Source organism: Vipera ursinii (genome assembly GCF_947247035.1).
Source record: "Vipera ursinii genome assembly, chromosome: 3".
Lineage (NCBI taxonomy): Eukaryota > Metazoa > Chordata > Lepidosauria > Squamata > Viperidae > Vipera > Vipera ursinii.
The window spans coordinates 144,319,520-144,346,404 of NC_139516.1; the positions used below are offsets into that span (position 1 = coordinate 144,319,520).

The window sequence follows — 26,885 nt, forward strand, 5'->3', positions numbered from 1 at the left end:
TACCCACTGTACATACATGCATGCCTAAGTTACTGCCCCAAGTATGAAAATGCCACCCAGACCTAGATTAAATAATGATCATCTTAGGGTGAATTGACTGATCATATTAATGGAAAACCAAATGAACCACAATTCAGCTTAGTGCGATGTGCATTCAATTAAATTTGAGTGGGATTTTCTAACTCAGTCTTGAAAAATTCTAGACTTGTACCTGTTGTTAATACTCTGGAAAAGTTCTCTACTAATAGATAAATAATTCTACATTTTAGGGTGGTTAATAACTATTTTAATACAGAAAACTATCTTACAAAATCAGTTTTTTTTCACCAAAAAGAAACTTGAAAATATTTTGTCCTATTCCTTCATGAGTAATTATTTCAGAAATGGACAATGCATAGTTCCCAGTCACTTAAGCTCTCTCATTCTTGTATTTGCTTTACTAGTTATTTGCTGTCTTCTTACTATTAGCCCCAACCTCAGCAATAAAGAGGGATGGACACATCTCTCCACCTCTGTGAAAATGACTAATTGGTCAGAACTGTCATCTTTGTTCAATAATCCTTAGTAGCAGACTGCTCATCTCATTTATTATGCATGAACAGCTTTATTAATAATTATTCTCATAAATAGAAGCATTTTAAAATATAATTAAAATGCAACTTTTGTGATCATAATCCATTCAGTAAATTTCTCTAAGCTATAGAGAAAATATATTCAAATAGAACACTGAGCAATACTGTACAAATTATTAGTTTTAAAACACCTCTTCAGAGAAGAAGGTTAAAATAGGGATACCAGTTTTTCAGCTGTTTCAAGTAAGTAATGAAATAACATACAGTCTTCCAAGACTTGGTTGAGTCCCTCAAGTATCTTCTGAGATGAGGATGATACAAAAAAATTATGTCTCAGTTTCATATCCTGAATTCCTGCTTTATTTAATTATTTGCTCCATGGCCAAGGTTAAAAGAATCAAAGCTTGTAAGCCGCCCTGAGTCTTCGGAGAAGGGCGGGATATAAATGGAATTAAAATAAATAAATAAAAATAAATATAGTGGTACCTTAGTATTCAACTGCTTTGAAACTCATCAAATTCAGTACTCAACTCATTTTGACTTGAAAATTTTGTCCCGGAACTCATTTGTTTGGTACTCAATGCAGAAGCTAGAATTTGTTGGTTAGAAGTAGTAGTAGAAGTAGAAGTAGTAGTAGTAGACTTTATTGTCATTTCAACAATATACAGTACAGTACACAGTGAAACGAAACGATGTTTCCCCAGGACCAAGGTACTACATCAGACGACACGAATCAAAAAAGAACAGAACACAACTACACATAACTCTAAACTAAAAACTTAAAAAACTACAAATACAAGTATTTATAGTTCGTTTCTTCGTATTGAAAATTCTAATGGCTTGTAGGAAGAAACTGTTACACAATCTGGATGTCCGGCAAAAGAGTAAAAAGTGTGTATGAGGGGTGTGTGCTATCAGCCACAATGTTTCTGGCTTTATGGATGCAACGTGTGATGTAAATATCCATGACAGAGGGAAGAGCAACCCCGATGATCTTCTCTGCCATCCTCACTATTCGCTGTAGGGTTTTACGATCTGAAACGGTGCAGTTTCCAAACCAGGCAGTAATGCAACTGCTCAGGGTGCTCTCAATAGTCCCTCTGTAGAAGATTGTGAGGATGTGTGGTGGAAGCTGTGACTTTCTCAGTTTCCTCAGAAAGTAAAGATGCTGGTGGGCCTTCCTTGTTATGGAACAGGTGTTGAGGGACCAAGTGAGATTCTCCAAGTGAACACCAAGAAATTTGGTGCTCCTTACAATCTCCACGAAGGAGCCATCGATGTTCAGCGGAGAGCAGTCATATTTTGTCCTCCTGAAGTCAACAACCATCTCTTTTGTTTTGTCTACATTCAGAGACCGGTTGTTGGCTTTGCACCAGTCTATTAGCTTCTCCACCTCCTCTATATGCTGACTCATCGTTCTTGCTGATGAGACCCACCACGGTCATGTCATCAGCGAACTTAATGATGTGGTTCGAACTGTGCATTGCTACACAGTCGTGTGTCAGCAAGGTGAACAACGGAACTGAGCACACAGCCCTGAGGGGCCCCAGTGTTCAGTATGATGGTGTTAGAAATGTTATTCGCAATTCGGACTGACTGAGGTCTTCCAGTGAAAAAGTCCAGGATCCAGTTACAGAGGGAGGTGTTCAGGCTCAACAGGGCCAGCTTCCCCATCAGGTGTTGGGGAATAATAGTGTTGAATGCTGAACTAAAGTCTATGAACAGCATACGTACGTATGAGTCCTTGTTTTCTAGATGAATGAGAGCTAGATGGAGTGTAGTAGAGATGGCATCATCGGTGGAACAATTTGAGTGGTATGCAAACTGCAGTGGATCCAATGTTACGGGCAGCAGGGTCTTTATGTGTCTCATGACGAGCCTCTCGAAGCACTTCATGATGATGGGAGTAAGTGCAACGGGACGGTAGTCATTGAGGCAAGACACAGATGGTTTCTTTGGCATGGGAACGATGATCGTTGTCTTGAAGCACTTTGGGACAACAGTGGTGCTCAGAGAAATGTTAAAGATGTCGGTGAAAACATCTGCCAGTTGGTCTGCACATCCTCTGAGCACTCTACCAGAAATATTGTCCGGTCCCGCAGTTTTCCATGGGTCGACTCTACTTAGGGCTTTCCTCACGTCAGCAGTGGAGAGACAAAATATATGGTCGTTGGAAGGAGGTGTGGTCTTCCTTGCTGTCACGTTGTTCTCTGCTTCAAAATGGGCGTAGAAACTGTTCAACACATCTGGAAGTGAGCCATCGCTCTCACAGGCAGATGGTAATATTCTGTAATTAGTGATGGCTTGGATGCCCTGCCACATACGCTGTGTGTCGCCACTGTCTGTGAAGTATTGGTGGATGCTCTGAGCATGTGCACGCTTTGCTCCTCTGATGGCCCGAGACAATTTGGCTCTTGCTATTCTTAGGGCTGCTTTATCGCCTGCCCTGAATGCAGTCTCGAGTTTTCAATAGATTACACACCTCTCCAGTTATCCACGGCTTCTGATTGGGGTGTAAAATAATTTTCCTGGAGACTGTAACATCATCAATGAACTTGTTGATATAGCTGGTCACTGACAATGTATACTCCTCCAAGTCAATAGAGTCACCGTTGGTTGCAGCCTCCCTAAACATGTCCCAGTCAGTGCATTCAAAGCAGTCCTGAAGAGCAGAGATGACTCCTGCTGGCCAGGTCCTCACCTGCTTCCGTACTAGCCTGATGAGTGGTCTGTATGCTGGAATTAGCATAACAGAGTTGTGGTCTGAATAACCGAGGTGGGGGTGGGGCTTCGCCCAATATGCACCCGGGATGTTTGTATAAACAACATCCAGCATGTTTTCTCCTCTGGTTGCAAAGTCCACATTTTGATGAAATTTAGGGAGCACAGTTCTGAGATTTGCATGATTGAAATCTCCGGCAACAATAAATAATCCATCAGGGTGTGTTCTGCAGTTCGTTGATAGGCCGGTAAAGTACACAGAGCGCTTCCTTAGCATTAGCGCTAGGTGGAATATACACTCCGAGTATAAAAGCAGTGGTAAATTCCCTGGGTAAATAAAAGGTCTACATCTCACAACCATAAACTCCACAAGCGGTGAGCAGTAGGTGGAAACGAGGACAGAGTTTATACACCATTCTGTGTTGATGTAAACACACAGTCCACCGCCACGGGTCTTACCACACAGAGCTTCGTTCCTATCGCCACAAAATGCGTCTAACCCATCCAACTGAATAGTAGCATCCGGAACTTTATCACTCAGCCATGTCTCCGTAAAAAAGACACAGCAATGTCTGTACTCACACCGTGTAGCTTGCTGGAGTCTGATGTAATCTAATTTATTGTCCAGGCAACAAACATTTGCTAGCAAGATAGATGGTAAAGCAGGCCGACTAAAGTTAGCCTTTAACCTAGCCTTTACCCGCTTGTTTTCTGCGCTTCTGCTTCCTCTCACACCGCTTCCGATGCCCCCTCCTCCATCCGTCGGCTTCTGGTGACGCCGGGGTCTGAAGGCCTGGGCTTTGGAGCAAGCCGAGGTTATGCAGCTTTCTCTGCAAATCTTCAGTAATAATGTTATTGAAGTTGTTGGGAGTTGTTTCTGAGTTTCCATAATGTCTGACAATGGTACACGTAAACACCAGTTGCTCCAACATCCATATGTTGTGTAAGACAGCTACCACATAAAAAAGATAGCACCACTTTGGATCTGCAGTGGCCACTGCGATCTACTGCCGCGCCGCCAGATTTAAGGAAAACTGGTGACTGTCTTGCAACTCACTACATTATTCCTTATGCAAAAAAGTTTGTTTGATACTCATTGTTTTTGGTACCAATCATGCCTCCCAGAACCTATTATTATTATTATTATTATTATTATTATTATTATTATTAACAATAATTAGTTGGAAGGGACCTTGGAGGTCATCTAGTCCAACCCCCTGCTCAGGCAGGAAACCCTATACCATTTCAGGCAAATGGCTGTCCAGTCTCTTCTTAAAAAGCTCCAGTGTTGGAGCATTCACCACCTCTGGAAGCAGGTTGTTCCACTGGTTAATTGTTCTAACTGTCAGAAAGTTTCTCCTTAATTCTAGGTTGCTTCTCTCCTTGACTAGTTTCCATCCATTGCTTCTTTATGATGAGTACTGAGGTACCACTGTATTAGGAATTAACACACTGCTTTAATACTGCTTCTAATCTATTCTTCTATAGATAATGAATTTCATTGTATTGGTGTAACAGAATACTATATTTTAGCAATATTCACATTACAGACCAAGGATATCAAAATTAAACAATACAAACTATGGAATTAATGTAGCTTTGGTTCTCAAATACTCATGCTAACTGGAAATTAAGAGTTCAAAATAGAAAAAGCACCACAAAATGCAAAAATAAAATGTAAGTTACATTTTTACTGTCATTTCAAAACTTTTATCATATACGATCAAATATGGGAAACAGAAGAGCACAATTCTGCTGAATGGTTTACAAGTAGTTATCCAAAGAAACTTTCAGATATGTCAAACCTTATATCCAGCTTTATCCATGAAATTTGACAGATTTTGTTATCCATGATTGTGTTCCTGAATGATGGGAGAATCCCTGAATTTATACTGATGAGGCTCAATTTTAAACAATTTGAACTAGCATTCAAAACTCACCTGGTCAAACCACCAGAACACTTGACTGAAGTAAAATTACCAACAGTTACAAATGCAGTTATATTGCAATCAAGAGAAGACAGATGTCAAAAAAGAGCACACAATCCAAATTTCAGAATTGCAGCTGCTACAGAGAATATTGGACATATATGCAAGAACATATGGGATCTCAGATTCTGTGCACTTTATAACATCAGCAGCCATTTTAAAAATACTGCTAAGTTACTCCTGCTTGTGCCTTTAGAATACAAAACTCCGATTCAGTGCTTTATGAGAGGTTCGACATGTGTACTAAAAATAGCTACGTACATGTAGCAAAGAGTGAGATCAATGACTCAAGTACTAAATAAGAAAATGCATAAAGACCTTGTGGAACAGGACACAATTAGAACAAGATGGGAAATGACATTTTCATTTGTGACAAAAGAATCAAACAAAAGCATGCAAATGACAAATCAGCATTATGAAGAGGCTCTGAAGGCACATTTCAGAAAGCACAATGATTTGCAATTAAAAGTTTCTTTAAAAGGAACTTGAAGTGCATTTTTAGCAATGTTCTCTGAACACAACTAAATGCTTAGTCCAAATATTTGATAGTATTCTCCTCAGTCAATATGGCTTTCAGCATATTTCAACTCCCAATTCAAGCCAAACAGTAAGGGAGGGTTTTGATGGCTGGGTTAGTAAAGGTTGACTGGGCTAACAAAATTTACTCGTCAGAGCCCACTGATCTTTTCTGTGTCCTCTTGCGTGGCAACCGTCTTGGAGAAGCTTTATCTGCAGTTTAAAAAAAAGAGAGAACATCCCTCACTTAACACTATGTGTTAAAGGAAATTCTTTGGCAGACAAAAGATACATTATTCATTTAAAAGATTATTATGCAAGCACCACACTCAAAAATATGGTATGCACTCGTTAGGAACATGCAACGGTTATCTCTTATGTGCCCTAAAATAATGGGAAACCAGATATTCAGGGCTAGCTCTGGTCTGGAAATGGGGCAGCATTGAGTGAATGAAGTCCTTTTGCCCAATTCATTTCCTCTACTTTCAACAGCAGTAATGTATAGTCCATGGTAAGTGGTTATAAGGAAGAAGGATGCCCAATTTTCCTCTGTAGCTCAGGGCAGCCAGTTTGAAAAACAATCTTCACATCCACATGTTTGAGAATATCCTATCTATAAAAGGTAAAGGTAAAGTTTCCCCCGCACATGCGTGCTAGTCGTTTCTGACTCTAGGAGCCGGTGCTCATCTCTGTTTCAAAGCCGAAGAGCCAGCGCTTGTCCGAGGACGTCTCTGTGGTCATGTGGCCAGCATGACTAGACGCCAAAGGCGCACGGAACGCTGTTACCTTCCCACCGTAGCAGTCCCTATTTTTCTACTTGCATTTTTACGTGCTTTCGAACTGCTAGGTTGGCAGAAGCTGGGACGAGTAACAGGCACTCACTCTGTTACGCGGCACTCGGGATTCGACCCGCCAAACTGCCGACCTTCCGATCGACAAGCTCAGCGTCCTAACCCACTGAGCCACCGCGTCCCTTTTATCCTATCTATACTTTGCACTAAAATAGAAAGGATGCTGTAATATGGCAAAATGATATTACACTAGCCATGTGGTTTACGCTAACTTATTACACTTTTTAAAAAAGCCAAATCAATATTCAAGGAGCCACATATTACAGCATCCTTTGAACAAAAGTCTGAATGCAACCAATCATCTTATAATTTTGTATTTTAGTTTATCTAGCCACAATTATTTTGGGGGCTGGGTTTGCTTCTAAAAGTTGGCAATTCACAGTACCGCAATAACAGCAGAATCTGTAATTAGCAGAATAATCATGTTGACTAAATACAATAGCAGTCTTTTTCTGATAAGCTGGGGAAAGTTGATGCATACTGCAGGACTAGCAATCTAATACTATCTGTTAACTCCCAGTAACAAATTGCTCCAAACCTACTTTGACTCTCCTTTTGCATTCTGCCAATTTTTATAACTCTACCATTTCTATTCAGTATTTTGCCTGGCCATATCCTCAACTTCATCACTGCTTGCTTCGGATGCTCTCACAGAAAATGTCATGCTAATTAATTTAGCTCCTGGAGCAACCAATTATTTAATATGTTTGCACCAATTAATGCAGCATTAGAGACTTTTCTTGTGTTAATTGCCCACATACTAGCCATAACAAAAACATAAATACTAAGTTTAGTCAACCTAAGTCTTTTCTATAATCTCCTTTCAAAATTCATAATGAATTTCTACACACTAACCTCCTTAATTTCATAATATAGAATTAATATAAGACAATAATGTTAAATATGCCACAGAAATTTCTGAAAATTGTTAGCAATTTTATTTGGGTTTTTTTTAAAGAAAATCTCATATTTTCTTAGGAAATTATATATTAAGCACTGTAGCAAAGTGAACATTACAGAGGGGATTTCTAATTCTGAATTATGGTAGTGGTACATTAATGCATTTAAAAGTTAAATAAGGAAATCCTGCCTCTCTTATTTTGCCAGCAAGTCTCACTAAAGCCAGCCTTCCCTAAACTGGTGCCCTTCGACTCCAACATCCTGGCACTTCTGCCAGCACAAGAAATGTAATTAAACACATCTGAATATCATTGCTGATTAAACCTTCACTAAGCTATCATCCATTTAGTTAGCTTATACTTTAAGAAACAGTAAGTCTTGCAGCAATAGATGTTACTTTCTCTGCAGAAATAACAACTGTCATTTAAGTTCTAATACAGTATGTAGAGTTCAGAAATGAAAGACTACATTAAGAGATACTTTTATTACTGCAAACTATTTATAATAGTTTTGCGCTGAATGAAAGCAGATAGTCTACATTTCAAATATTTTATATTTTAAAACTATCTATTCAGGGAATACAATGTACGTATGTTTAAGTACCTTTATGTCCTCTAGAAAAGAGACCTGATATAACATTTTGCCTTGTATTTTGCCATTTTCTATTTTCCAATAAAAAATGCCCACTGGATTACCTGATTCAGACTATTACCATGTGATTCACTTAACAACCACAGGGCATATTTAACAGACACGGTGACTTGTGTAATGACCATCATAAAAACAGTCATAAAATCAAGTCTGGTACATGGTGACTCCACTAATGACCACAATATCACAACCATGTATTCCAGGCTCAATTGCGATTGTAAATACTTGTAAAGATAAAATTTGGAATGATACAATTTGAGTTTTTTTAAAATACAAATAAAAAAGGAACATGGCTGTTAGCCAGTGAAGTGTACATTTTTCCTACTGTGTAGTACAATTTCAGAGAAAAGCAAAATAAAATAATGGTTTAGTGACCATGTTGTAGACAACAGATTTCCTGATATCTCACCAGCAACATAAGCAAGGTGCCTCTGAAGATGCCAGTTGCAGTTGCTGATAAAATGTTAGAAATCTGTTATCTAGACTATGGCCACAAAACTCTTGAAATTAAAACTCTGCAGGTTTAATACAGCCCAGGAAAAATTGTACTGGACTGCAACTTCAGCCTTATATTTTACATTGGGTATTAACTTATAAATTTCTTGGTCCTTTCCATCATATTCATTTTTGATGCAACTCTGGTCTGACAAATATAACTCCACTTTAAATAAGCCTCTTAAGTAATCAGAAATTAGTGAACTGGCAGATATCAAGCATGTAATACATGCTTAAAAATACAGAAGTAAATCTCATAGCATTACAAACTGCTAGAATGAACAGAGTGGAAATAATTTTGAAAGAATGGGGTGGGTATTCCAAGCATGCTGAACATACTCCAATTTTAGACTGGAAATGGGCATGATCTCCTTTAAGGACAAAATATTTCAACTTCTAATTGGATAAGATTTATTTAATACTCCTACAAAATATGCAACAGCTATTTGCCAAGTTTGTATTAAAGCTGGTGACATCCTTCAAACTTTGGTATTATTTTATTACTACATGCAGTTATTATAAACCACCATGAATGAATTCTATGTAAAATTTTAAAAGCCTCAACCCAGTAAAGTATATCTCACCTCTTCTACTTTGCACTGAAGGCAGAGAAAAACAAAACAAGATGTTAACAAAGATTATAAGCATTTTAAAAATGTAATGCATTTGAATTTATTTTGGAGTTAAATAGAAACAGCAAAATTTAACATCCCACAATGTCTTCCACTCTACAAAGGCTACTTGTCATCAATAATCATAAATTACAGAGATAGATACAATGCCACTAATGATGCCTTTCTGACTAAATGGAATTTTAACGTTCTAAATCTGCTCGACAGAAGGGAAATCTCCAGAACACAAAGGAAAAGATACAGGAAGAAAACAGGAAATTCTGTTGCATTTTTTTTCAACACGGCATATAGCCTAAAGCTCTGCCCAACTACACTTGCCATTAAATAAATCTACTGAAAAATAGCCTAATATATTTAAAAAGTCAATTTGGAAAGCAATTTTTCCACTGAGATATTGTATTCACTTTTTTACAGTGCAAATACATTTACTATAGACAAACTGCTTTGACACTTACTGATCTGATTTAAAGTTTCTTGAGGAATCCAACTCATGTCGACATCATTTTGATTAGAAGTTCCCATCTCTACTTTTTGAGCTGGTCTTTTTCTCTGAGAGGATTAGAAACAAAAGTAATAAATAAAATATTATCATCTATAAAGTCAAAAAAGGAGACTTAATTTATTTGGGCATGATACCCAATAAATGAAATAAGCATTATCCAACCATTAAAACAGCTACATTAATTAGAAATCCACTTTTATAATAGTTATTTCATTAATTGTCTCCCTTTCATCATTTCTTTATCATTTCAATTACATTTCAAATATAAAAAGGCTCCTTTGAAATGCTGCAACTGTTAAATTATTGATGTCAGTGGAAGACATTCAGCTTGTAATCTTTTTACAGTTCTAGTCAAAAGTTAATTTTCAGACATAAAGGTGTTGACTTGATTGGAATTTTTCACTATTTTCCGCACTGAGCAGCATCGATACAATTAGCTCTCTATTGGCCTGTCTTAATTTTCCTGTATGTACATTTTTTAAAGATTTAATAAGAAGAGCACTAGCAAGCCAGATGACATCATCTTTCTTCTATGAAATTTAGAGTAAGGCAAAGTTCCCCAAGGTTTCCAGCTTTGCCAACTGGAACCGGGGTGCGGGAATGGTCTGCACAAGTGAGTGAGGATGTGCATGTGCTCGCCAGCCGTTTTCATGGCCCAGATGTAAACCCCTCATGGCCCATAGTTTGAGGACCCTGAAGTAAGGCATACAAATTTCACAGTCCTACATCAATCCACATATTCAGATGATGCTACAGACCATCTTCTCAGCTTAGAAGAAACAATGACAGTATTCTAAAGTCAGGGGGAAAAATAATTAAAACTAGCTACTTACCTTCCTAGATTCCAACAATTGATGTAGACCGACAATGACAAGTAGGCCAAGTCCCGCCAGGAAAATATACATAAAGATCCTTATTTAGAAAGATGAGAAAGTCTAGTAAGATTTTGATTCTTTTAAGGCAAAATTTTAAAAAAAATCTCTGAACACTCAGAAACTATGCAGGACAGATGATATCCTAATATAAGGTTTTCCTAATAATCCAAGGATTTGTCCCCAAATATATTTATTTTATGTATTTATTAATCATATTTATATAGTTGCTCATCTCACAGAAAGTGATTCTGGCAGCAGATAACAATTCAATAAAACAGTAAATTAAAAGAATTATTACCAAAATTATTATATAATTATTAAAAGACCATTCAAAACTATAAACTCAGAACTAAAACAAGAAAATAGAAAATTAGCCACGGGATATTAATAACAATGGAGCCTCCTCACAAATTCACCCATCCTCTGGGTTCAAGCTTGCTGGCATAACCAGGTCTTGAGGAAGCTTTGAAAGCTCAGGGGTGACAAAGTTGACCTAATCATTTTGTAACCAATTCCACAATGTGGGTGCCATAGCAGAAAAGGCCCATCATCTACGGACTGCCAAATGGAGCTCCCTAGATGACAGAACCTGTAACATACCCATTCTGGTGGATTTGGTGGGACATGCAGATGAAATCAGAAAGAGGAAGTCCGTCAAATAACTTGGACCCATACAGCAATATGGGGCTTTAAAGATCCCACTGAGTTGGTTCTGGAAGCAAATTAGTAACCAAGCAGAAGTGTCATGTGTACTCTACCAGAAATACACACAAGTGGTCACTCTGCTGCATTTTACACCAGCTGAAGTTTACAGATACTCTTCAGGGGCAGCCCCATGTAGAGTGCATTGCAAAAATCTAATCAGAAGGTGACGAGAGCATGAGTGATAAATAAAGCCCCTCGATCCAGGAATGGATATAACTGGCACACAATATGAACTTATGAATGGCTCTCCTAGCACGACTACCCGCTCTTCAAGCAAGATTCAGGAGGATTCCCATATTGCACACAGGGTTTATCTGGGGTAGTTCAATCCCATCAAGCATTAAAGATACTATAGGCCTAGAACCAGAAGGCCTCAAACCCAAAGCTACTCAGTTGAAGCCTCCTGTTCCCCATCCAGACCCTCAGGTACCACACTGGGATAAGACATGTACAGCATCACTTAATGTGCCAAGAGCAAAGATGCACAGTTGGATAGCATCAGCATATTGATGATACCTCACCCCATGGTGATGGATGAACTCACCCAGCTATCTCATGTAGATGCTGAATAGGAGAGAAACAGCACCGACCCCTACGGCATCCCATAGGGAAGGGGCTGAGGGCGAGATCCATCCTCCCCAATCAGCACTAACTAGAATCAACTAACCAAGAGAAAGGAGGTGACCAGTGTAACATTGTGCTGCCCAGCCCCAATCTTGAGTCAAACCAGAAGGATACCATGGTCAATGGTATCAAAAGCCGCCAAAGGTCAATTAAATTAAGGAAGGATGCACTATCATCATCCTATCTGTGCCAGAGATAATTCAAAAGTGCAACCATACCCAGGTCCGAAACTTTACTGAAAAGGATAAAGATAATCAATTTCATCCACAGCCCTCCAAAGTCTTTGCACAATCACCTTCCATCAAAAGGGAAAGTTGGATACTGAACAAAAGTTGCCCAGTATCGAAGGCTCCAGCAATGGCTTCTTGAGCAGAGGGCAACCTAAGATCTCCTTAAGAGGTAAACGAGCAACCTACTCACTCAAGAGAAAAATCAGCCATTGTTATGATCCACTCACACAATACCCTCTGGACTGCTTTCACAAAACATGGATTTTGTGCATAGGTTTTAAGAGCAAGTGGTTGAACTCAAAAGTCTTAAGGACCTTGTTCACTTCCTTAGGTCCAACAAGTTCAAATAGTATTTGGAATGCCCAGATTATTCTATCATAAATTAATATATGATATCACTATCTAAATAACCTTGGTGAGACAGCCAGCTGCTAATCTCAATCAGGTTCAATGATTTAATAAATAATGAAGGATAAACAATATGTTATAGTTCCTTAGTATTCATGATAGCAAGCTGCTTTTTCTGTCTCTCTTAAGGTTTGGCGATTAAAAAACAAGGAAAATCTTAACCTTTTCAAAACCTGAAGGAATATGCATGTTCTTTTATAGTAGCATAAAAGTCTGGTCATCACCATCACAAAAATTAATTAGCAGAATAATCTTACGTTTCACCATCTAGTCCATCTTCTTTTTCAATAATTGTAACAGTTTGATTGAAGACAGCATCTTGAAAGAAATTCCCCTAAAATGAGACATATTAACAAAGCTATTAGATTCAGGCCATCAGATGGCACTATTGTTACAGAGGACTCCAGAAAAAAAAAGGTATATTCCTTGTACTTGCTTCTAGTTTTTCTGCAAAATAAACTTTATATTTATATCTATATTTATTGTTATATTTGGATAGACAGACATAGATACAAAGTATGAATGGTATTTAACTGTTCGAGATTGCCTATCTTTTTGCAGCTGAACTTTTAAACTTATTTTTTCAGCTGCCAAATGTTTCAATAAATGAAGGAATTACTCATTTCACTATAGAAGATGAGATTTTTCAGATAATTTTTCTATTTTCCCTAAATATTCAGATGCAAGTTATTTTTGGTGAATGGAATAGGTTTATAACTACATAAACATTAGTAGAAGTTTAGCATTCTTAATTTGGTGGAAGACTGAATGTTATTTAGCAGTTTACTATCTAATTCTAGTGATGTGTTTTTTAGCCTGAAGAGAGTTTGATGCTGAAAGAGGCTTATAGGTTGTACTGAATTGCCTTATAAATTATAATAGCAGCTCTTAATACCTCATTTTGACTTTTTAAAACAGTATTTCTCTTCAAGCCACAGTGGTACTATGAAATTGTTTTGGATAAGATTAAAGAAACAATACGCTTTCTACTGGAATGCTGATCAGGTGAGCAAAATACTGTAACTAAGAAGTAATAGAATATTCAGTAATACTCTCAATAAAATATGCCTCCATAGTGATCCAAACAGGATATGAAATATGCAAGCATATAAACTGATATGGATGTTATTGGGCGAGGCAAACATGGAATTTTGAAATGCATTGTCCTATTAACTTTCTCAAAATGCATGATTTTGCATAGCCAATATCATTAAAAAAGTCATAATTTATAATATTCAAAAATCATCCTAATACATGATAGCAGAACTAGCAGCACAAATCTTTATACAAGATAGCAAAACTAGCAGCACTGCTGCCCAAGGATTAAGTGAGACTAACTGGCTAACCAATTTTTGCATTAACATCAAGTAACATTGCCACAAAAACACAAATTCCATATCCTCACTTACATTTTGATCTTTGTAATTCAAATTGATAACCAGTCCAAAGGGACGGCCACCCATCGGCTCTGCAGGAATGAAGGAATATTCAAATGTGGCCTGTCTCTGTGGTGGAACAACTGTGTTTAGAGGCAGAGCAGTGAAATTCTGAATAAAAAACTGATAATCTTGTGGGTACCGGAATGAAGCATCCAGTGATTCTACGATGAAGTCTTCTGTACCCTTATTAGTAAAGCCTACTAAAAATTTCACAATGTTGTTTGCTGGAAAATCTAGGTGGGGGGGAAAAGAATGAATTATTTTAATGTTTCATTTTTAAGTTTTATTTTTTAAAAACAAAATAGGTAAGATAAGCTAGCCTGATGTAGAATTCAAAGTATGACTCACACCTGGCCCATCACAAGACCCTCACTTGACACTCCCACACCTGAAGCCCTGATATAAGTAGAACACTGACAGACATCCACTAAATACCGATGAAGATGTTACCTAACCTGGTAAAACTTTTGGAAACCAACCTTCACCCTCATCCTACACCCGAGCTACAGATATATACCACTATTGCAATTCAAAGTATGTTTTACCTTCTCCTTTCACAAACAAAATTGTTGTATCAGCATTAGGTGATGCTTTAGGTTCTCCTGACAGATCATCTTCCTCTTTCTCCTCTGTCTAATATAAAATAATGTTTTGAAAAGCCTATGAGAAACAGTGAAGCAATGAATAGCCAGAATATATGTTTATTGTATACTCCCACATAAAAGTACTTCAATATACAAATACATTAATTTGCCCCAAACCTAGGATTTTTAAAGATGTAATTACAAAAATAAAGTTTAGGTCAGAGTGTTTCAAACTGTGTTCTGGAGAACACAAAATTTGCACAAGAACATGATGAGATTTGGTGAAACACAAAGGATCCCTCAAAAGAGGTTTACTCCAAAGTAGCCAATTTTCAATGACGGTCTTTATGAGGGATTCTGAGAAATTTAGTTTCTAATAGGTTCAATGGAAAATTTGAAAACCCTTGGCTTAGATAATGAACTAGATGCAGATTTTGTAACGAAACAGGCATAGACTACTGTATAACAAAACCAAATATATTTACCAAATCGATCAGATAATCCTAAACCAGACGACAAGATTGTTAAAACTGAAAATTTGCTGCAGTCAGCTCAATAACATTGAATATACAGTTGCAAGAAAAAGTATGTGAACCCTTTGGGATTACGTGGAGTTTTGCATGAATTGGCCATAAAATGCACTCTAAACGTCATGTAAGTCACAACAATAGAAAAACACAGTCTGCTTAAAATAATACTACACAAACATTAGCTGTTGTCATGTTTTAATTGAACATAAGATGGAAACATTCACAGTGCAGGGTGGGAAAAATATGTGAACCCCTAGCCTAATGACTTCTCCACGAGCTAATTGGAGCCAGGAGTGAGCCAACCTTGACTCCAATCAGTGTGTTGCTGACAGCTGTCCTGCCCTTTAAAAACACACACCTGTTTTGGGTTTACTGGTCTCAAGAAGCACTGTCTGATGTGAACCATGCCTCGCAGAAAAAAGCTCTCAGAAGACCTATGATCAAGAATTGTTGACTTGCATGAAGCTGGAAAGGGTTACAAAAGTATCTCCAAAAGCCTTGATGTTCATGTGTCCATGGTAAGACAGACTGTCTACAAATGGAGAAAGTTTAACACTGTTGCTACTCTCCCTAGGCGTGGTCGTCCTGTAAAAATGACTGCAAGAGCACAGCACATAATGCTTAATGAGGTAAAGAAGAATCCTAGAGTGTCAGCTAAAGACCTACAGAAATCTCTGGCACATGCTAACATTTTTGTTGACACATCTACAATAAGGAAAACATTAAACAAGAATGGAGTACATGGGAGGACACCACGGAGGAAGCCATTGCTGTCCAAAAAAATATTGCAACACGTTTGAAGTCTGCAAAAGAGCACCTGGATGTTCCACAGCACTACTGGCAAAATATACTGTGGATAGATGAAACCAAAATTGAGTTGTTTGGGAAAAACACACAATACTATGTGTGGAGAAAAAAAGGCACAGCACACCAACATCAAAACTTCATCCCCACTGTAAAACATGGCGGAGGGAGCATCATGGTTTGGGGCTGCTTTGCTGCCTCGGGGCCTGGACGGATTGTTGTCATTGATAGGAAAATGAATTCCAGAGTTTATCAAGACATTTTGCAGGAAAACGTACAACCATCTTTCTGCCAACTGAAGCTCCGCAGAGGATGGGTGATGCAACAGGACAATGACCCAAAGCATACAAGTAATTCAACAAAACAATGGCTTCAACAGAACAGAATACGCCTTTTGGAGTGGCCCAGTCAGAGTCCTGACCTCAACCCGATTGAAATGCTGTGGCATGACCTTAAGAGAGCGATTCACACCAGACATCCCAAGAATATTGCTACACTGAAACAGTTTTGTGAAGAGGAGTGGTCCAAAATTACTCCAGATCATTGTGCAGGTCTGATTTGCAACTACAGGAAACATTTGGTTGAGGTTATTGCTGCCAAAGGAGGGTCAACCAGTTATTAAGTCCAAAGGTTCACATACTTTTTCCACCCTGCACTGTGAATGTTTCCATCTTATGTTCAATTAAAACATGACAACAGCTAATGTTTGTGTAGTATTATTTTAAGCAGACTGTGTTTTTCTATTGTTGTGACTTACATGACGTTTAGAGCTCATTTTATGGCCAACTCATGCAAAACTCCACGTAATCCCAAAGGGTTCACATACTTTTTCTTGCAACTGTATTAGCATTTAATCAAGTGCTTCCTTAAAGCTCAGTTGTAATCCAAATTGAGTAGCCAATGGTCTACAAAATGTATTGATGTCCTAAACCATATGGAATCAAATTAATTATATTTTAACTATATTAAGAGATATAAATTTTATATGAGCACTGCCTACCTCTATCAAAAATCACTGTAAAGTAACTGAACCAAAATAGTTAAACTCGTAAAACATATTTATTTATTTATTTATTATTGGGACTTATATGCTGCCCTATCTCCTGAAGGACTCAGGGCGGCTAACAACAATAACATACAATAAATACAGAAGTTAAGATAAAATTAAAATTAAAGGCCTCTGTACAATAAATTAAAATTAAAATAAATTAAAAATTAGAGTTAAAAATTAAAAACATAATTAAAATCCCTGTCAGTCCAGGTCAGCCAGGTGGAAAAGGAGTGTTTTGAGGCCATGGCGAAAGGACTGGAGATCTGGGGCCATCCGAATCTCATGGGGGAGCTGGTTCCACAGGGCTGGCGCTCCCACAGAGAAGGCCCTCCTGCTGGGGGTCGCCAGCCGACATTGTCTAGCCGACGGTACCCTGAGGAGGCCTTCTCTGTGTGAGCGTACTGGGCGATGGGAATTCGTTACCGGCAGCAGATGGTCCTGCAAGTATCCTGGGCCTAAGCCATGTAGGGCTTTAAAGGTAAGTACCAGCACCTTAAATCTCACCTGGAGGGCAACCGGTAACCAATGCAGCTCACGCAGGAGGGGTGTAATATGGGAGTATCAGGTTGCTCCCATCACTACCCCTGCAGCCGCACTCTGCACCAGCTGAAGCCTCCGGGTGGTCTTTAAGGGCAGCCCCATGTAGAGCATTGCAGTAATCTATACGGGAGGTAACGAGTGCGTGGGTGACTGTGCGTAGGGCATCTCGGTCCAGAAAGGGGCACAACTGGCGTACCAGACGAATCTGGACAAATGCCCCCCTAGCCACGACTCCAATATGATCTTCAAAACTGAGTCGTGAATCCAGGAGGACGCCTAGATTGCGTGCTCTATCAACGGGAGGTAACATCTCTCCTCCTATAACCAAAGATGGAACCTCTTGGACTAAACGAGATGTTGGTACGTAAAGCCACTCAGTCTTGGCCGGGTTGAGCTGGAGCCTGTTCTTTCCCATCCAAATCTGTACCGCTTCCAGGCAACGGGACATCACATCGAGGGCATCACTGGGTTGGTTCGGGGTGGAGATGAAAAGCTGGGTATCATCAGCATATTGATGATACCTCACCCTGAAGCCACGGATGATCTCTCCCAGCGGCTTCATATAGATGTTGAACAGGAGAGGCGAGAGTACCGACCCCTGAGGCACCCCACAACTAAGGGTCCTAGGGGTTGACCTCTGCCCCCCTGCCAACACCGTCTGCGAACGGCCCGAGAGGTACGAGAACCACCGCAGAACGGTGCGTCCCACTCCAAACCCCTCAAGACAACGCAGCAAGATACCGTGGTCGATGGTATCAAAAGCCGCTGAGAGATCTAATAGGACCAGGACAGAGGAATAACCCCTATCTCGGGCCCGCCAGAGATCATTCACCAGCGCAACCAATGTCGTCTCCGTGCTATACCCGGGCCTGAAACCCGATTGGTACGGATCCAGATACTCAGTTTCCTTCAGAACCAAAGGGAGCTGCCGTGCCACCACGCTCTCAACGACCTTCGCAAGAAAGCGAAGGTTGGAGACAGGATGGAGGTTATTTAAAATAGCTGGGTCCAATGCAGGTTTCTTAAGGAGGGGCCTTACCACCACCTCTTTCAAGGCGGCAGGGAAGTACCCTTCACTTAGTGAGGCATTGATAACTGCTAGGATCCAGCCTCGTGTAACCTCCCGAGAGGCATAGACCAGCCAGGAGGGACACGGGTCCAACAAACACGTGGTGGCACTTAATTTCCCCATGATCCTGTCCACTTCATCCAGAGTCACAGGATCAAACTCTTCCCAAATGTTCTCAGCCAAACTCATCGTTTTCCTCTCGTCAGATACTGCCCAGTCAGAGTCCAGACCAGCCCGAATCTGAGCAATTTTGTCCACCAGATATTTACTAAATTCCTCAGCCCATCCTCGTAAGGGGTCCTCTCCCGTCCCTTGATTTAAAAGGGAGCGGACCACCCTAAACAGGGCGGCCAGGCGGTTATCTGCGGACGCAATGAGGGTGGTGAAGTAAGCGCGCTTTGCCACCTCCATTGCCACAAGATAACATCTAGGAAAGGATCTTAACTGTGTTCGGTCAGAGTGCTATTTCATCAAATCAGACTTTTATTTAGATTTACTACATTATAACATTTGGCATTATATGTATAATTAATTTATCTCACTATACCTGCATAATGCCTCTTAATATTTATTGTTACATATTTCAGCTAGCACAACTACTTAGTACAGTGTATTCTATTTCAGCTGGGACCCACAAACATCACAACTGTGACATTGTGAACACTCTTGGTAACATATCTATTGTTCAAATAGTGCTGATAGGACACATCAGCATGAAATTTAAATTTTTTGTAGCTGTACCAATTCTGTGGGTTCATCTTCTTCAACTTCAGCTTCATCATCTTCATCCTCAACTATTGTATCTTCTATTGCTTCTTCATCTTCAGTAGCATCTTGGGCAGCCACAAGCAAACTGGAACCTAGAGAAATGAAAATGAAAGTTTGCTCTTACTGGAAAAAAGCACTAGAAAACAAAAAAAAATCAAACTACTCAAAGGTATACAACAATTAATATATATTAATGTAGTAATTATTCTGCAAGCTACCACACGCGTTATTTCATTTACATTATTGTAGTTATATTGCAGTTTGAAATCACAGTACTCAAAATGACTTCACAGTACAGATAGTCCTTGAGTTACGACCATTTGTTCGGTAACCATTCTAAGTTACAACGATGTTGAACAAAGGGGGTTTATGACTGCTCCTCAAGAGTTCCTGGCAGCCAGCTCATGATTATACTGTCGCAGTCATCTATGGTTGTGTGATCATGATTTCTGACACACTCTGCCAGCTTCCCACAAATGACCACAACCAGGAATGCCGGGACTGGAACTGAATCCTTAAGCGGAGCATGGAGGTGCCTGAGGGTGTGAGGAAGACCCTGGGAAGCTACAGGCCTCACTGACATGCAGAAACCTGTCACAGCCCTGAGCCTGAGCCCTTACTCCCTGCCCCACCAGACTTGGGTTGATTTGGCCAGTTACAAGGCCCAGCAGTGCACATAAATTGTTCCACTTGCAGAAGCGCCTTCCTACAGAAGAATGGAGAATGATGCTGGTTTGTCAGTAGCAGGAGAAAAACAGTTGAAGATGAACAGAGCAAAACAAGCGCTGTAAAGTGCCGGGTGGGGGGGGCAATTGGGGGCCGGCAGGGCTGGTTGTGAGCAGCAGCAGCACTAGGGCTGAAGTTGAGGCATGAGGCAGTTGAGGCTGGCTGAAACTGCTGAAGAGCTGCGGTGAAGAGTGGTCAAAAGGGTATAGACGGGGAGGAGATAAGTGAGTGGCAGGAGGTGCAATAGCCCTGCTCTCCTAAGTGCTGATGGTGGGTGGCCGAGGTTTCCCAGACCATGGCAGCTTTGTGTCACCCTGCAAGGCCAGGCCTGGGTGGATGAGACTTCCAGGGCCAGCTGCAGCTTTGTGCCACACTGCAGTGCTGCCCCAGCTCATTTCTGGCCTGCCTTGTGGTTGTTGAGCAAGGGTTACATGATGTCTTAACAACTGTTTCGCCCAACAACCAAGATTCCAGTCCTAATTGTGGTTGTTAAGTCAAGGACTATATGTATTTAGCTTATTTCCTCTGTAGAAATATTTTACCTAAGTTGGATCTGAATAATTTAGTAGGAGGCACTCGCGTTCAAAATGAATCCAGGCTCCCCTTTCCAACTCTAACATTACAAAAAACAATTTAACAATACTGTTAAATTTCTTAATATTATTTGCTTTATATTTTGTTTTAAATATTTTCTATTACAAATGATCTTGAGACAGTTTTGTCTTCCTACCTCATCACTACCAATTTCTAAAAAAACAAACAAACCCTGAATTAAATTACTTTACCTGAATCTTCTTCTAGTTTGGGAGAATTGTTTCATAACCTGTGGCATTAGCACTAATTTTAATAATACTTATACTTTTACTTGGAAGCACTGATATAATTCAGCAAACAACCTAATGAGGGTTGATGGCATTGGTTACCCAATCACAACACACTGCAAAGCCTGGTGGTATAAAGTGTTCTTTAAAATGTTCTTTGGTGTTCTCTGTTATTATTTTTACTACTATTAATGGAAAACTTACATGGGCTACCCATTTTACATACCCAACTTGGATGGTGAACAACATCCACAAAATTACCCCATAAAAACCTCCAGCAACAAACAAAAAGAGTACAGGAATGATACAGTAACTGAGGCACCATATCCAAACGGTATCCATAACACAACCAAACCTATACAGGCCTCCTCTGATATCCAAGCTCAATACTTGGAGGAACAGCCAGGTGTTCAAAGCCTTCTGGAAGGGCTGGATCACAAGAAGGTGGCTTTTGCAGAGAGCAGGCATGTCTCCCAGGTCCCACTGGATGACATTGTTTAATAGAAGGGAGCTAGAGTATACCTAGCCTGTCAGATCTGGTGAAACAGACTGAAATCACAGAAATAGGCAGTCCCACAAGTCATCTAGTCCTTTGTCAGCTAGGGCTTTAAATGTGACAATCAGGATCTTGAACTCCACCTAGACACATACTGGGATTCAATGCAGTTTGTGCAATAGCCATGCAGCATGGATTAACATTGCCCAGAATGGCTGCATTCTGGACAATTGAAACTTCAGAGTGTTTTTCAAGGTAAGTTCTATGTAATCTCACTGTAATAATCCAATCCTGAAGTGACTAAAGCATGAGGGATAGCAAACAGAGTCTTCTGGCCCAAGAATGGACACAACAAAGCTGATTTGTGCTAAAGCTTCACCTCCACCAAGACTGCCAGGTGCCCTTTGAGCAGGAGCCATGAATTCAAGAGGACCTAAGTCAGTGATAGCAAATCTTTTACAGACCGAGCCCCCAAGCTGCAGCCCAAAACCCACTTATGTATCGTCGGCTGCTGGGAGCATGGCCCATTGGGTGGGTGTGGCCAATTGGGTGGGCGTGGCTGCGGTGGTAACGGCAGACTGGGTGGGACTAAAAAGTTCAAACAATCAATTCCAATTCTTGCCCCCCCCGCAAGAAGTTGAAATTGATTGATTGATTGAACCTTTTTTTTTCTCTCCACACGGCGGCAGAGGTCTAAAGTAAAGAAGCTTTATAAAACCCAGCTGAAGGCCTAGGCCAGGGGTCAGGAACCTGAGACAGTGAAAGAGCCACTCAGAACCGGTTCCCTCACAAAAGGAAAAACTGGGAGCCGCAAAAAATGTGTGTGCATGCGCACATGTGCAGAACAGGGTTTGACTGAAGAGTGGAGCCAAGGAGAGATATGCATCTACCCTGCATATTTGAATTGATTGGTTGAACTTTTTTAGTCTCACTTTTTTTTTTTGGACTGCACATGGCAGAGGACTGGGAGCCGCAGGAAACGGCTGAAAGAGCCGCATGCGGCTCCGGAGCTGCGGGTTGCAGACCTGTGGCCTAGGCAAAGGCGCCCGTGCCCACAGAGAGGGTTCTGCATGCCACCTGTGGCACACGTGCCATAGGTTTGCCACCAGGGACCTAAGTTGTAATTCTAACCAACTATTCAGGGAGGGTGTTATCCACTGAGGGTGTTATCCAAATCCAGGGGCTGACCTTGCCCAGAAGTTTCATTAAGTATTAAACAGGAGTGGGGAGAAAACAAAGCCTGAGGCACTCATATAAGAAATCTCTGATTTCAACTCTCTCCAACACTGACTGGAACTGGCCCTGAACGACACTCACAGCAACACACTACTCTGCATCCCCCTACTCCTAACCTTCTAAGCCAGTCCAGAAGAACGTACTAAATGATGGTAATAAAAGCTGCTGAAAGATCCAGGAGAACAAAGATGACTACATCATCAAAGCTCATCCACAAGTGCAACCTAAGCTACCTTGGCACCATAGTCCACTGTGAATCCTGACTAAAAAAGCTCCAAATAATCTCCTTCTCCCTTAAATTGTGCACCTAATACCTTCCCAACAACTTTCCCTAAAAAGGGAAGACTGGAGAAAAAAGTGGTACAGTACTGTACTATTAGATCCAAGGATAATTTTTTTTTAGGGGATGGACCATCATCTTGTCGTATCAGCCTCAAGCACAGCTCAAATGACCAATAGTTACTCTAAGCTCCATATAATCTGGATGTTTTCTTAGAAAATAAAAATTATTTAACATAAAAATTGTAGCTCAATGGTTTTAAAAACTATTATATACATATTTTGTAATTAGATATTAGCTACCAATGATAACTATTTATGAGGGTACCCTTTTCATGATCTCAAAATGTATAGAAAAATATGGTTCCTACGAACTTGTTCCTACAAACTAGCATTAAATGAAAAAAAAATGCAATAAAGGATTTCAGGACATCTTCAAATAAGAGGGGCCAAAGCAAACTTTCTATAGGGAGAAGAAACAATCAAATTTCCCTTAATATTATGACATTAATTAGAAAAAAAATCTAGTCCAAGCAAGCACTGCTGAAAAATTTTAGTACGTTTCAATTTGACCAATGAAATCTGAAGATCGATAATTTGATTTTCAATGTATTGAGCAGATTTATTTATTTAAATATATATTTTCTGCCCATCTCATTTCAAAGGTACTATGGGCGGCTTACAGCACATAACATATATGAGCAGTAGCTTCAAAATGCTGGTTTCATAAAACCCACAATAAAGAACTAGTATATCAAAATATGTAAAGTATTTTATTTCCCAGATTAAACTATATTTCACTTATTTATTTCTAGCTATTGTTTGAACCAAATATTCTTTAATGTTTTCTCTAAAAAGAAGCACAACAGGCATCTAAAACTTCAGCTCATTTCAGGGGTTTTTTAAAGCCTCTAGTATGTATTTTAGAAAGAATGATGATGTGGCATCACAGTGGAGGATACTGAACATCTATTAAGGCAGCCAGACAAATTTTAAAAAATTTAGGGTTCTGGTAACTTCCACTCTTCTGGTATAAATATAGTAGTTACTGTCAAGGGAAAAAAAAGCTTGAATAATGTTTGATAGCTAAAAGAAAATGAAATCCTCTAGCATTCATTTGTGTAATTAAGTTAATTCTCAGTCAGATCTTGCTTGGGGAAATAACTAAAAGACATATAATACAGGCATTCTACTATAACTACAGTCATTCACACATAATTATTAAAAATGAAATTAATGTATACAACCGTTCCAATGAATAATGCATATTCAATGAATGAATTTGATCAGAAGTATTGACTTTATTCTCTCTCAGGTTGTTCAGGTAACTAAAATATTATGGCATGCATAACATGGTGCCAGCATGCTCAGCAACACATAGTAACTTACACTGCAGCCATATGCAAAAAGGGCTCAACTCTCACAACAGGCCAGAAACACATGTTTTTGTCCTCCAACCTTGTTTTCCTTCAGATGTATTATCCTATGGATTCACAGCCATGCTAGCCCAGTACAATGAAAATACAGTCCAAGAGATCTGGAGAACGACTACGTTGCCAAAGAGTGAATATGAGCTAGTACTAGTACCAATTCACATAATTTCAGCAACTTTTTCTGAATTTTTAAACCTTTGTCTAAGATACACCAGAGCATGCCTAGGACATTATCTACAAACAAGTGCAGCCATACTGATTTTCAGGTGGCAGTGAATAGCAATTTTAAGATTTCCATTATTTTGTAATATAGTAATTGGTGCCAGTTATTAAAATTATTTCAATAAAACTTGATTTAATGGGGCAAATGCCACAAAAAGCACAAGTTAACATAAACCTTTTAATTCCATTAAGATTGAAAATAACTTAACTGCAATTACGCTCACCCTAACCCAGGGGTCTTCAAACTTGGCCCTTTTATGAGTTGTGGACTTCAACTCTCAGAATTCCTCAGTCAGCCTGCCTGGCTGAGGAATTCTGGGAGTTGAAGTCCACAAGTCATAAAAGGGCCAAGTTTGAAGACCCCTACCCTAACCTATCCAACGAGAATTGTCAGCTGAGGTCCGGACAACTGGCAGCACATTGCATTACTTCTATTCGCCGTTAGCATTTCAACAAGTCTCACAACCTCTACCTTTTCCTCGTCTTTCTAAAATAAAAAGTGACAGGAAAGAAACGATTGGATCGTTGCTCAATGGCTAGAAGGAGTACCTTACTTGTATTACTTAAAAAGTTTTCTGCTGCGGTCCTTAAAGGCCAAAGATGAGCACAATGACTGAAGAGAAAACTGCATGTGGTTTCAGAGAGGGAAGGAAAAAGCAATCACAGCGACGTCGCGGGCCTTAAGCAACACACTACGCCTGTCAACATTTAAAGCAGTGTGTGAGACTGAGTGTGAGTGTAAGAGTCTGTGTGTGTGAGTGTGTGAGAGAGAGACAGACAGACAGACAGAGACTTGGTTTTAGCACGTGTCACTTTTGTCAGAAGCTGCACCAGACGTTAAACCAGGGGAAGGCAACCTGGAGGTAGTGACAGATTTTATTTTCCTGGGTTCCAAGATCACTGGAGATGGGGACTGTAGCCAAGAAATTAAAAGACGCTTGCTCCTCGGGAGGAAAGCCATGGCAAATCTAGACAGCACACTAAAAAGCAGAGACATCACCCTGTCAACAAAAGTGCGTATAGTCAAGGCTATGGTCTTCCCAGTTGCAATGTATGGCAGTGAAAGCTGGACCATAAGAATGGCTGAGCGCCAAAGAATTGAAGCCTTTGAACTCTGGTGCTGGAGAAGACTCCTGCGAGTCCCTTGGACTGCAAGGCGATCAAACCGGTCAGTCCTAGAGGAGATCAACCCTGAATGCTCTTTAGAAGGCCAGATCCTGAAGCTGAAACTCAAATACTTTGGCCACCTAATGAGAAGGAAGGACTCACTGGAGAAGAGCCTAATGCTGGGAAAGGTTCAGAGCAAGAGAAGAAGGGGATGACAGAGAATGAGGTGGCTGGATGGAGTCACTGAAGCAGTAGACGTGAGCTTAAATGGACTACAGAAGATGGTAGAGGACAGGAAGGCCTGGAGGAACATTGTCCATAGGATCGCGATGGGTCGGACACGACTAACAACAAGGCAACCTTGGCTCTTTCATGACTCGTGGACTTCAACTCCCAGAATTCCTGAGCCAGCTGTGCTGGCTCAGGAATTCTGGGACTTGAAGTCCCCGAGTCATAAAAGAGGCAAGGTTGCCTACTCCTGCGTTAAACTGAGCACCAAGTCATTCATGAAAATCAAGGGTGTCGGTGGAGGGATCTGACACGTCAGCCCCGAGCGGTGTGTGTGAGTGTTTGTGTGTGTGTGTGTGTGTGTGTGTGTGCAATGCAGTCAGCCCCGAGCGGTGTGTGTGTTTGTGTGTATGTGCAATGCAGACCACCACAGCAGTCCCCGGACAGAGAGGTACGCTTTCCGACGACCCACCGACTACTCCAAAGAATCTCCTCACGCGCTGTTCCTATTCCAATACTAACGACCTCCCTCTCCTCTCCTCCCTACCTCCCCCCCCCGCGCATCGCCTCGCCTGCCCTCCGGCCCGCGCGTCACGGCAGCCTGCAACGGTCGCCCTCCGACCAACCGTCGTCTTGGTTTTCAGCCCTCGTTCTCTCCCTCTCTCTCCTACCTGGGCCAGATCGGGCGCCGCCGAGGAGGAGGACGGCGGGGAAGGCCAGCAGCACGAGCACCAGCAGTTGGGGCAGGGACCGCCTCATGGTCGCGAACCGACTAGCGCCTTCGGTGGCAGCTTCTACTTTTTTTTTTTTTCCTCCCCTGCCACTAAGCAATGGCGCTAAGCTTCCATCCGGCCGACGCCCCGCCTTCCTGACTCGCGACGC

General features: G+C 40.4%; 1 protein-coding gene across 1 annotated transcript; it reads right to left on the reverse strand.

The window, feature by feature from the left end:
* Positions 1–1,200: 1,200 nt before the first annotated feature.
* On the reverse strand, positions 1,201–26,885 carry SSR1 (signal sequence receptor subunit 1). Its single transcript, XM_083357578.1, has 8 exons — positions 26,675–26,885; positions 19,429–19,547; positions 14,655–14,742; positions 14,080–14,342; positions 12,928–13,004; positions 10,662–10,740; positions 9,782–9,875; positions 1,201–6,010 (listed from the first exon to the last, which is right to left on the reverse strand). Exons 1-8 carry the CDS (start codon positions 26,760–26,762, stop codon positions 5,943–5,945), a joined length of 876 nt encoding a protein of 291 aa, XP_083213704.1. The 5' UTR covers positions 26,763–26,885; the 3' UTR covers positions 1,201–5,942.

What these genes read in the sequence shown, in the direction of transcription:
- SSR1 (XM_083357578.1), bottom strand. Translation starts at nt 26,762, where the DNA reads ATGAGGCGGTCCCTGCCCCAACTGCTGGTGCTCGTGCTGCTGGCCTTC. An exon ending in CGGCGCCCGATCTGGCCCAG is followed by an intron (nt 19,548 to 26,674) that starts GTAGGAGAGAGA and finishes TCATTTCTCTAG; the next exon opens with GTTCCAGTTTGCTTGTGGCT. An exon ending in AATTGTTGGAATCTAGGAAG is followed by an intron (nt 9,876 to 10,661) that starts GTAAGTAGCTAG and finishes TAATCCTCTCAG; the next exon opens with AGAAAAAGACCAGCTCAAAA.